Below are 12,758 nucleotides of genomic sequence, written 5' to 3' on the forward strand. Positions count from 1 at the left end.
CAACCAATAATGAAATCATCTTAGCTCAGAGATCTTCAATGATCTCATTGTATATTTATTTTTTGCTATTATGTAATTCAAAAGAAAAGCTTTATTTAGTAATTTGTAGGAAAAATGTTTGCAAAATATAACCACATATGATACCAAATTGTTGTCACAATTCAAATGATCCTGTTCTGTTTTTATTAAGGTATTGTTTATAACTGGATTTTTATGTGTAATTTTTTCAGTTTCTCATTGTCTGTAACAGTGTTCAACTTTCATGCCAGAATTTTGTATAACATGAATTCAAACTTTATTTTGATAACTAAGAATACAGTATTCTATCTCTGAGAAAAACATGTCTTTGCCTGTGATTTGAATAGAGAAGTATTCTCGATTTTGTTCATTTCCTTTTTTTCCCATAAGGAAGTGGTGGATATGAGACTCACTACTGTAGAATTTCAGTTGGTTGCTTGAATTTTCCATCACTTTCAGTAACTGATTTTTAATAGGCTTTCATGTACTTAGTGAAATAGATTCAAACTCATTTCAGCCCCTCTGTTGTGATCTTTTCCATAGAGTGAGTGCAAATGGCAGCACATTAAACATTTATGGAGCTCTTACGTCTGACATGGGGAAATACACATGTGTTGCTACTAATCCCGCTGGAGAAGAAGACCGAATTTTTAACTTGAATGTCTTTGGTAAATATGAAATATCCCCCTCTTTTAATAATGCTGCCTTAAGAATCTACCAGTAGAAGTGAAGGTCCAGCAGCAGGTGTCTGGAGCATTTAGTTTTAAATTTGATCCCTCCGTTATTTCCTTTTGGGATACAATTTTGAAATGAGAGCAATTGTAGTTGAAATTATTTGAACTAGTAATACATAATACATCTCTTTTCCCTTTCTCTCACTTTCTCCTCGACATAGTTACACCTACAATTAGGGGTAATAAAGACGAAGCAGAGAAACTAATGACTTTAGTGGATACTTCAATAAATATTGAATGCAGAGCCACAGGGACACCTCCACCACAGATAAACTGGCTGAAGAATGGACTTCCTCTGCCTCTCTCCTCCCATATCCGGTTACTGGCAGCAGGACAAGTTATCAGGTCAGCTTTTATTGTGTCTGATTTCCTAAACAGATGAAGTAACTGTGATTCTACGTAGACTTTTCCTTCATTTAAACAGTGTTGAAGAAATGTTTTTTTCTAAGCCTTTACAGTTTTTTTCCCCTTTAAGTATATTTTTAGTAGAGGGAGGACAACAAATATACAATTGAAATGATTTTTTTATCCTTATTTAATTGCTTTCATTTTTTAGTAAATGTGTAAAGTGTTCTTTTATAGACAGGTTTGTTATCACATATGTATTTCCAGGAATTACTGTTTTAGCTAAAACTTTATGTGGCAAGGTAGTAGGAAGATGCCTACTATGATAATGTAATTTTCATGTTAGCAGTATTCTCTATTAATATATATTTGAAAAATATTCACCTCTTAAATTGTGCTATATTTCCAGTGGTTTATTGTCACTGCCTAATCAACTTTGTAGAATAAATTGCATTTGAGGCCCCTATATTTTGTGATGGATGGCTATAAGCCTCATAATTAAAATTTCCCAACATAAATTACCACCTATAGCCTATTTATAAATCATAATTATTTTATGTGTATTTGTTGCATGCGATCACGTGATGAAATGTTGGATCAATTGTTCCTCAGGATTGTGAGAGCTCAGGTGTCTGATGCTGCTGTGTATACTTGTGTGGCTGCCAACAGAGCTGGGGTGGATAATAAGCATTACAGTCTTCAAGTGTTTGGTATGTGTCACAGAAATGACCCTATTACTTTACTATGTCAAGTATTAAGCAACAGACTTATCTTCAGAAACTGACTTCCTCAGAGATTTAGAAATCTGATTTTATCAAAAAGGTTAGTGAAACAGGATCTTACTGACTAGAGAATGTATTTTCTTCCAAGGGGTCCATATTATTGGACCATACTGTCTGTTTGTCAAAATACTCTACTGATCTAGAAATTTGCAATAAATCAAGTCTAATTTTTTGAAATAGCATTTCAATCCAGACATGACACCAGTCTTTTCACGTAAAGAAAAAGTGAAAACTTTTCTAACAATATTAGCAGCTTGTTTAGAGTATTCAAACTATGAATGGATGTATGTGCATATATGCATGTGTGTGTATGTGTATATATGGAGAGAACGCAGTACCTTCCATTTCGGAATTACTGAAGTTTGCTGATCCACATTTCTCAATCCCCAAGAACACCTCATTTAAGTAACTCTTTATTGTAATCTACAAATGACTTACTCTATAACTTGATATTGTTTTATTTATACTGTATAAAGTAGTTAAAAGAATACTACTAAAACTATTATATACATTACAACAAATTAAAGAGATGGACCGAAGAAGTTAAAAAATCACCAAAATTTAAAACACATTGTGTGTTCTGTAAGAAAACAATTTTTAAGTTTTATTGCTAATATTTGGAAGGTTAATAATTAGCTTTCCTAATAGATATTTTTATTGTAAAGTCCTTAATTACACAATTTTAAAGTATGTATTTTTATCAACCACAGAAACATTATAGAATTATTCAAATGTTTTAATTTAAATTGATCTCAAACTACAATAGACATCCAAATTTTGTCCATGTTGTTTTCTATGTAGCCCCACCAAATATGGACAATTCAATGGGGACAGAGGAAATCACAATTCTCAAAGGCAGTTCCACCTCTATGGCATGCATTACACATGGAACCCCAGCTCCCAGTATGGCCTGGCTTAGAGATAGCCAGCCTCTGGGGCTTGATGCCCATCTGACAGTCAGCACCCATGGAATGGTCCTGCAGCTCCTCAAAGCAGAGACTGAAGATTCAGGAAAGTACACCTGCATTGCCTCAAATGAAGCTGGAGAAGTCAGCAAGCACTTTATCCTCAAGGTCCTAGGTATGTAAACATTGTGGTCAATGTAGAATAACTGGAAAATAAGTGATAGTGAATATTTAGTAAATAAGTATAATTCTTAGAATCAGTTGCTATGAGACAATTTTTTAAACAAATTTTATTGCATTTTTATTTCTTTTATAATTCACCTTGACTTACTCTCATCTGAAGCATGCTAAATTTAAATTGTATTCTTTATCTCTCTGAAGAGATGAAAACTCCAGCTTGTAAAACATTATTCATTGATAAAATCTTATAACCCATTGATAAGTAGCTTTTTAAACTTTTGCGAAGAATTGAAACCACATCCGATTATAGAAATTTGAAGAAAAAGCATAATATGTATACTATTATATATTATCCCAGCCTTTACATGATCCAGTCTATAGATTATAGCTGGAATAATCATTTCAAATAGTCTAGTTCTATTTATTCTTGTGTGCATTTAAATACTTAAAATACGTATTCCAGTGTTCTAAATGCAACAGTTTAAAGAGAAAACACTTTTCTTTGAAGTAAAAAATGTTAATCTTGGAAGACAAAGGAAGATAATGAAATGAATTATTTCAATAACCAAGACCTTTTGGCATTTTGTTTGTTTTTTTCACTATGAAGCAAGTTGAGACCCCATGCTCCTTACATAGCAGAAAATACACCCTACAGAGAAGAGCAAAAATAATTTTGGCAAGAGTCTTGGTTTGGTGGAAGTTAGCATATGTGTCAGAGTGTGTCATAATCTTTCTCACAGCACCTATTAAAATTTAATTATTTGTGTAACCCTAAAATTCTGCTTCATCCCTAGTTAAGCTTTATGAGGGCAGATGTCTTCTTATTGCTGCATTCCTAGTGCTTAGCATGACATTTAATACATTAGAGACTATTAATGTGTTACTTGTTGGATTAAATTGAACCAAATTAGTTGCTTTCCAGATGGATTAAAAGGAGTTTCATCTGTAGAGGGGAACAGAACAATGATTCTCTGGAGTAGATGCTATTTCCATAGAATGGAGGCTGATAGTAAAGGAAGTTCTCCAGGATATTTAGAGGCAAAAGAAAACTACAACCCAATATCCCTTTTCAACATAGCTGCAAAAATCCTCAACAAAAGACTAGCAAACCAAATTCAACAGTATATTGAAAAGATCATTCACTCTGATCAAGTGGGTTGCATTCCAGGGATGCAAGGATGTTTTAACATATACAATCAATAAATGTGATACATCACGTTAACCGATAGGACAAAAATCATATGAGCATTTCAATGGATGCAAAAAAGCATTTGACAAAATTCAACATTCCTTCATGAGAAAAACCCTCAACAAATTAGGGATAGAAGATACATACCTCAACACAATGAAGACTACTTATGATAAATCCACAGCTAACATCATACTAAACAGGAAAAAGTCAAAAGTCTTTCTTCTTTAAGGTCTAGCACAAGATAAGGATGCCCAGTTTCTCTGCTTCTATTAGACATAGTATTGAAGTCCTAGCTAGAGCAACCAGGCAAAAAAATACATCCAAATTTGAAAGAAGTAAGTCAAATGCTCTGTTTGCAGACAGCATAATCTTATATATAGAAAACCTCTAAAGACTCCACCAAAAGCTCTTAGAAATGATAAACAAATTCAGTAAAGTTGCAGGATACAAAATCAACATACAAAAATCAGTAGCATTTCTATTTGCCAACAGCAAATTATCTGAAAAAGAAATCAAGAAAATAATCCCATTTACTGTCAGCCCTTCATATGTGTTGGTTCCATATCTGTGGATTCAAACAACTGCATATCAAAAATATAATATTCATTGGATGTGGAATCCGTGGATACCAAGGGCCAACTTTGTATCCATATGTTTCTCAAGGCCTACTGCCAGGCTTAAGCATCTACAGATTTTGGTATTCACAGAGGGTCTGGAACCAATCCTCTGGAGATACTGAGGTACAATAGCTATCCAAAAAAAAAAAAAAAATGATACGTAAGAATAAATTTAAACATCAGTGAAGGAAATGGAAAGGAAACAAATAAATGGAATGATATTTCATGTTTATGGATTGGAAGAATTAATACTATTAAAATGGCCATACTCCCAAAACAATGAGATTCAATGCAATTTCTATGAAAATACCATTGACATTCTTCACTGAATAAGAAAAACAAATCTAAAATTTGTATGGAACCACAAAAGACTCCAAATAACGAAAGCAGTCTTGAGTAAAAAGAACAAAGCTTAAGGCATCAGACTATCTAACTTAAAAATATACTACACAGCTGTATTAATCAAAACAGCATGCTATTGGCATAAAAATAGACACATAGACCAATTGAGCAGAATAAGGAGCTCAGAAATAAATTCATGCATCTACAGCCACCTGATTTTTGACAAAGGTCCCAAGAAAACATACGGGGAAAGGATAGTCTCTTCAATAAATAGTGCTGGGAAAATTGGGATGCCCACATGCAGAAATACGAAACTGGACCTCTATCTTTCACTGTATACAAAAAACAACTCAAAATGGATTAAAGAGTTAAATGTAAGTCCCAAACTACGAAACTACTAGACGAAAACACAGAGGAAACACTTCATGATATTGGACTTGGCAAGGAGTTTTCTGGATAAGACCTCAAAAGCATTGGCGACAAAAGCAAAAATAGACAAATTGGTATTATATCAAAGAAAAAGCTTCTGCACAGCTAAGGAAACATTCGATAAAGTGAAGAGACAACCTACAGAATGGGAGAAAATATTTCAAACTATACCTCTGATAAGGGGTTAATATCCAATATATATAAGGGACTTAATAGCAAAAAATGAAAGAGCACAATTTTAAAATGGACAAAAACCTCAGCAGACATTTCTCAAAAGAAGACATGTAAATGGCCAACAGGTGTATGAAAAAAGCCTCAACGTTACTAATCATCAAAGAAAGGCAAATCAAAACCACAATGAGATATCACCTCACTCTAGTGAGGATGGGTATTACCAAAAAGACAAGAGGTAACAAGGGTTGGCAAGGATGTGGAGAAAAGGGAACACCTGCACACTGTTGGTGGGATTGTAAATCAGTATAGCCATTATGAAAAACAGAGGTTCCTAAAAAAATTAAAAATAGAACTACCATATGGTTCAGAAATCCCACTACTGGATATATCCAAAGGAAATGAAATCAGTATGTCAAATAAATCCACGTTTATCGCAGCACTATTCACAACAGACAAGATATGTAATCAACCTAAATGTTCAACAATGGATGAATGAATAAAGACAATGTAGTAGATATACACAATGGAGTACTACTCAGCCATAAAAAAGAGTAAAATCCTGTCGTTTATGACAACATGGATGAACCTGAAGAACATTAAACTATGTGAAATTAGCCAGGCACAGAAAGAAAATACCACATGGTTTCACTCATGTGAAATTTTAAAACGTTGATCTCATAGAAGTAGTGAATAGGACAGTGGTTACCAAAGACAAGGGAGATGGGGAGTTGGTCAATGGGTACAGTTACAATTAGAAAGGTAGAATGAGTTCTGGTGTTCTATTGCAAAGTAGGGTGACTACAGTTAACAATGTACTATTGTCTGTCTCAGAATAGCTAGTAGAGAGGAATTTCAGTGCTTTCACCACAAAGAACTGATAAATGTTTGAAGTGATGGAAATGCTAATTACCCTGATTTGATAATTACACAACGTATACACGTATGGAAACATCATATCGTACCCCCTAAATATGCATAATAATTATGTGTCAATGAGGAAAAAATGAAACAAAACCAAACCGTGTGTCTGGGAGGTGCAGAGTGGGATTGGATAGCAAATTCCTGTACATCAATTCACAGAACATGAGGAGTAAGAGGAGATGACATAATGTGATCCTGTACATTCATTATTCACATATCAAGTATTATTGAACATACATTATGTGACAGGTATGTTTCTAGCCATCATTTAACTATAATTATGAACATGTATGGTGTGGCAAACACAAAAATGCATCACTAAGAAAGATATGATCTCAGCCCTCAACTTCCTGCATCTGTGAAAGACAGATACTAAACAAGTAATTACTTTTCAGCATGATGAGGATTATGTGGACAAAATAACATTCTGTGGGATGGTAAATTTCAGATTCGATCTCCTCAAGCATAAATCTGAGCCCTGAAGAATAGGACTGTAGAGATGAGTGGGGAATTTTATATATATTTCTCACCTAGAGATTATACAATTTGAATTGTCACTTTGCACTCCCTGAAACTGAGTGTAAGAGGAAGAGTAACAAGAGACAAGACAGGAACTATATATGGGCAGAGGACAAACTGTGCAAAGCTCTGAGAACTTTGAGGAAGTTTGGACCTCATTACCAAGGCAATGGAAGAATCTTAAGGAGAAATATGTTACAGACAGATTTCACTTCCAGAAAATCCCTCTGACAGAGTGAAAAATGAATTGAAGAGGCTGCTGTATTCATACAGCCCTGTAAATGCAGGGGCCTGGTCTAGCATGTGGCAGGGGGACGGGGAGGAGGGGAAGAAGGAACCCAGGAGCAGAATCATAGACTGCTGCATTTCTGGATGAAGCAAATTAAGGAGAAAAACAACAAGGTTATTCTTAGTGGAATTCTTAAAGAACAGCCTGCCTTTTATAAAGTTGAAGAGTTTATAAGAATAATAATTTCTCAAAACAGATTTGAAAACGGGCTTAGAAGAAAGATGAGAAGTTTTAGCATTTCAGCATCTGTTGAAAATTAATTCCATTAAACTCTGGAAAGTTCTTCACTTGAAGCAGTGCTACCACTCAGAATGCAAACATCTTAACTTGGGGAAATACTCTTTATTTAATTCTATCCATGTGGTGGGGAGGTATCATGGTATATTAGTGGTTCTGAAAAGTCCAATGTGGCTAGATCACTGATAACAAGGGAGAGCATTATACAAAATAGGGGGTTTTCATAGGGCCAGGTCATAAAGGACTTTGTTGACCACATTAAGAAGTCTGCTTTTTATCCTGTAACAATGAGAAATCATTTAAAGTTCTAAAAATGGAATAACAAATAGAACTACAGTTTGAGAAGAGTACTCTGGCTATAAAATGCAAGGCTACTTTGACCAGGACAAGAATGGATTCTGAGAGACCAGTATAAGGAATTGCGTTTGGCTGTGAATTACAGAGTTGAAATATGGTGGGTTAAACAAAGTACTTTTGTTTTTCTCACTGAGATGGCTGGAGGTAGGCAGTTGTTGCATTTGTCCAGCAGTTCAAATATTTTCAGTTCTTTTGAACCTTTACAACATGGTTGTTTGGTGATCATGCAGTATCTGCTCACCCCTAGCATAACTAGATGCTGTTCTAGATGCAACAATAGAGCGGGAAACTAGGAAGGGCACAGCGTTGCCCCTTTAGAAAAGAATTAAGACTTTCTTACAAGCCCCACAAAACCACATCCACCTGCATCTCATTGGTCAGAATTGTCATATATCACTCCATCTACTCCATCTACTCTCTGCTAAAGAGGCTGGGAAATGTAATTTGTTTAGCACATTGACAACCCCAACAAAATTTGAGTCTGTTAATCAGAAAGAAATCAGTAATTTTGGGTAGGCACCTACAACCAAGAAGAAAAAAAAAACATTAAGTAAATGGTATTGTAGCTCAAATTAGAGTGAGGGAGATGAGAGAAAAAGGTATATTCTGGAAATAAGTACAGTGGAAGTATTAGGACTTGGTTGTAGATTGGAACACAAGGAAGTGATGAAGAAGGTATCAAGAATGACTCTTAGTTTCTGGCTTATGTGACTAATTGGCAAATTCATCACCTAGATGCAGAGAATACTGGAAAAAAAAGAAACAGGTTTTGAGAAATAAGACAATAGATTCAGTCTGAATACATGTTGAGTTTTAAGTGGTTTTCAAACATCCAAATGGAGATGTTTATTTGATAATTGCGTTTAGGAATCTGGAGCTCAGAAGAGAGTCTAGGCTGGAAATGTAAATTCTGGAGTTACTGGAGTATAGACAACTCTTAATTCTGCCCAAAGTACAGGACATATGGACAAAACACAGAGTAAAATAGGTCACAATCACTTAACACAGGTAAGATCTGGACAGTCTGGGGTTTGAACCACTCAAGAACATGTTAATACTATTACTGCTGCTACTGTTTTAAATCTAGTGATTATAAACTTTGGGGTGGGGGCAGCGAGCATGCCAAATTAATCTTTGTATTCATGGTGACTGACATATATTAAATAACCAATAAGTAAGAGGATTGAAATTTTAAAATTGGTTGAGAGAATCAAGAAATGATTTATGGTTTTCACAAAATGAACTTGAGGACAATATAACTTTGATGGTACTTCAGCATGCTCAGTTGGGGGACTATGAGGAGCAAGAAAGGACTGAACTTGTTGACGGATTTGAAGTCTAGGTTACATATAAGTATGTTAAAAGTAAATAATGACAACGATAGATTTAGACCATATTGTGGAAGCCTTGGAAACCATGATGAGTTTTTATTTAATTTTAGGAAAGCAGATTTAGGAAATTTGAGGAAACAAATTTTAATAATACCAACAGCTGGGGTATAAACACTGTAGCAGTAGTATCTTTTTAAAAACTTTTAATTGTAAAATAAAACATACAGAAACACACAAAAAAGTGTATAATGTATCTCACTGATGCCACACACAGATCCTATTAGGTAAATAATGTTGGCATCCCCATTTTAGAGGTTTGCTCAAATACATGAAGCTTATAATTGTTGACACCAGCATTCAAACTTAGACTCCAGATCTTCTGCTATGAGTCACCGTTCTAAACTATGTGCCTTATTAAAGAAAAAAGAAAGAAAAACAAACCTGAGAACCCCTGGAGCTGTCCAACAGCTATTTTGGCTGCCTTGTCAAATATTAGGCTGGAAACTTGAACTATGAAAATGTCATAGAAAACTCAAATGGTCATTGTAAGGGGAATGTGTTTTAAAGGAATTACCAAAGTTGGGAGTAGACTAAAGAATCTTAATGTTTCTTCCCAGTGTTTAGATTGTTTGACCTTCTCTTCAGAAAGGTAATTTTAGAAGTATAAGTAACAAAAGAGGAAGTTACTCCCATCCAGACATAACAAATGTGTTTTATACATAAATTATCTCCAAATGTAACTATTTTTTCTTCTGCTTAGTCACTGTTTCCTCTCAAAGCTCTTCATGGAAAAGATGATAGCAAAATTCCACAGTATTCACACATTGCTTTTGTAGAAACTATTGGTTTTTAGAGATACAAAAACATAGTAACATGCTAAGTCCCTCTCAAAAAAAAAAAGTGCCACAAGTTGGGTTTGGTTTTTATTGTTTTCAAATCTTTCAGTCAAGTAAGACTGTTCTAATTAACTGAGTTCGAACTGTTGTTCTATAATTACATGGTAATGAATTGCCATTTACTTCATTATCTCTTATGTGCATGATCCATCCCTTTTGAAAGTGTATCAATGAGAAACGGTAATGACATCTAGGAATTATTTCACTTTCCTTGTTCTAATCAATTTTTATGTGAACGTGAATTTGTGTTGGATTTTCAAGTTTTTCTAACGAGAAATAGTTTATGAAATAGAGGGTTTATTATTGTTTTTTATTCCCTTTAAATAGAACCACCTCACATTAATGGATCTGAAGAACATGAAAAGATATCAGTAATTGTTAATAACCCACTTGAACTTGCCTGCATTGCTTCTGGAATCCCAGCCCCTAAAATGACCTGGATGAAAGATGGCCGGCCCCTTCCGCAGACAGATCAATTGCAAACTCTAGAAGGAGGAGAGGTTCTTAGAATTTCTACTGCTCAGGTAAGTGTCAAAGTTCACACAATTATTTTAGGTTAGGTCAAACTTATTTGCTAATCTATGAGAATTGTTAAAGAAATTACGTCTTTGAATCCTTATATATCACAGCTCTGTGTAACTTGAGCAGGATAGATTAGTCCTATGATATGCATGATTGGGTAACTTAATTAAAAGGAAGACAGAGAGGTATCATATTAAACTCTGAAGAAAGCAAGATACCTTTCCATTAACTTTTGCAAGTTTTCACAGTGCTATAAGTGTTAGTATATTTCCCGAAGTTCTTAATTTGTGCTATGTGGCCCTTAATGGAACTGGCAAAAAGCAATCTGACATGCACATATATAAGGTTTCAAAGAACACTTTTGATCTCCAAAATGAACTAGGAGATATGGAAGTCTGAAGAGACAAAATTTTTCAAATAATGATCAGTTCAATAAAACTGACTGGTTTAGTTTAAGGAAATGGATCTGAAATGTGAACATATTAAAAGAGAAGTATGCCTGGGATGTCTTATTGTAGCAATCTTCTATTCTACTAATAAAGGCAAACCTTATGTTGTAATTATTCTCCATCTAAGCCCCAATGCCATCATTTATAAACTGGGGATAAAAATAATAATCATGCCTCATTCATACACTGAGGTATTTAAGGAAATATTCCAACATGATGTGCCACAGGCATGTAGTAAATGCTTTAAAAAATAAAAAGGATTGTTCCTGCTGTTGCTGTTGTTGTTACCATAATCATCATTCCTCTGAATGTAGGATAACAAATTATTTGATCATATTTTGTTTGCATTTTTCACTGAGAATGGAAGAAAGGGAACTGGAAGAAGAGAGCTAAGGATTATAAACTGTCTACTGTGTCCTGTTGTATTCATCTCTGGGCTATCTATCCTACCCATTCCCCTCATGGCAACTCTGTGAGGCAATGTGTCTATCCCACAAATCCAGAATCAGGTGCAGAGAGATTAAGTACTTATCTGCCAAGTACTCACTGTTGCTCAGTTATGGAGCTAGGCCTCAGTCCTTAGTCTGATTCAGAAGCCTAGCCAGTGCATCTCAGCACAGTGCATTTCTAGTGTCTTGGAGCGCATACCTTCCATTCCCCTTTTTTCCCTCCGTTTCAAACATTGCAGTAACTTAGAGTCAGGTTAAACTAAAACCATGTACTGAATCAAAACTCTTGAATGATATAATTTCAACAAACAAAAAGTAGGCAAAAGAATTTTGTGACATTAGGAACAGCATGGAGACAGGAAAGTATGTGGAATAGAATCATAAATATAAAAAAAAGACAAATAAAGCTTGAAAGGGAAGTTAAGGCCATTACTGTAGGTCTTAAAGGCAAGAACAAAAAGGCGGGTTATAACAAAACAAGATGAAGGTCTCATAGAGTGTTAAATGATGGCCAGATTTCCCATGTGTTCTAGCTATTGTGGAGAATCCATAAGACCTAAGATATGTGACATGTGTCAGCCTTCAAGAAGTTTCTCAATGTCTAGGGGAGAAAAATGACTGTATACATAAGATACAATTAGATATGAGTCAATAATAGAACCATTAAAAACAGTATGGAAGTGGAAAATTAAATATGATCAAGTCCCCAAACTGATTTTGGTTACTCTGCTCCTCTGTTTTCATAGCGTTTTATATATACTTCTGTAGTAACACTTACTGCATTATATTTTGCTTATCTCAACTTTGTTTTTTTGTGTGTTTATCTGCAACATCTACTTGTGCCTGGTACATAATGGATGTGGATGCTTTGCAAATTGCAAATTGTGCGGTATAGACAAGAATTTCCTAAAACATCTTTTGTCAAACACTACTTCTGTAATTTATCCCAAGAGGGGAGGGGACTACTCTATGACTAATAGATTTAGAAAACTTTAGATGCTGTACTCTCGTGTGTGAGCCATAATGCAGGTCCACCTCTGCAAAATCTTCCTCTAAAGATACATGCTTAA

The 12,758-nt window shown here is 34.7% G+C and overlaps 1 protein-coding gene across 1 annotated transcript in view; it reads left to right on the plus strand.

The window, feature by feature from the left end:
* The window catches only part of HMCN1 (hemicentin 1), a 461,890-nt gene that overhangs the window by 361,269 nt on the left and 87,863 nt on the right, over positions 1 to 12,758 (plus strand). Inside the window, 5 exon segments of the mRNA XM_033196479.1 lie at positions 562 to 686; positions 914 to 1,097; positions 1,710 to 1,807; positions 2,681 to 2,959; positions 10,596 to 10,792. Of these exon segments, the coding sequence (XP_033052370.1) occupies positions 562 to 686; positions 914 to 1,097; positions 1,710 to 1,807; positions 2,681 to 2,959; positions 10,596 to 10,792 (883 nt within the window).

This window comes from Trachypithecus francoisi, unplaced genomic scaffold (assembly GCF_009764315.1).
Source record: "Trachypithecus francoisi isolate TF-2019V2 unplaced genomic scaffold, Tfra_2.0 Lachesis_group5, whole genome shotgun sequence".
Classification (NCBI taxonomy): Eukaryota; Metazoa; Chordata; class Mammalia; order Primates; family Cercopithecidae; genus Trachypithecus; species Trachypithecus francoisi.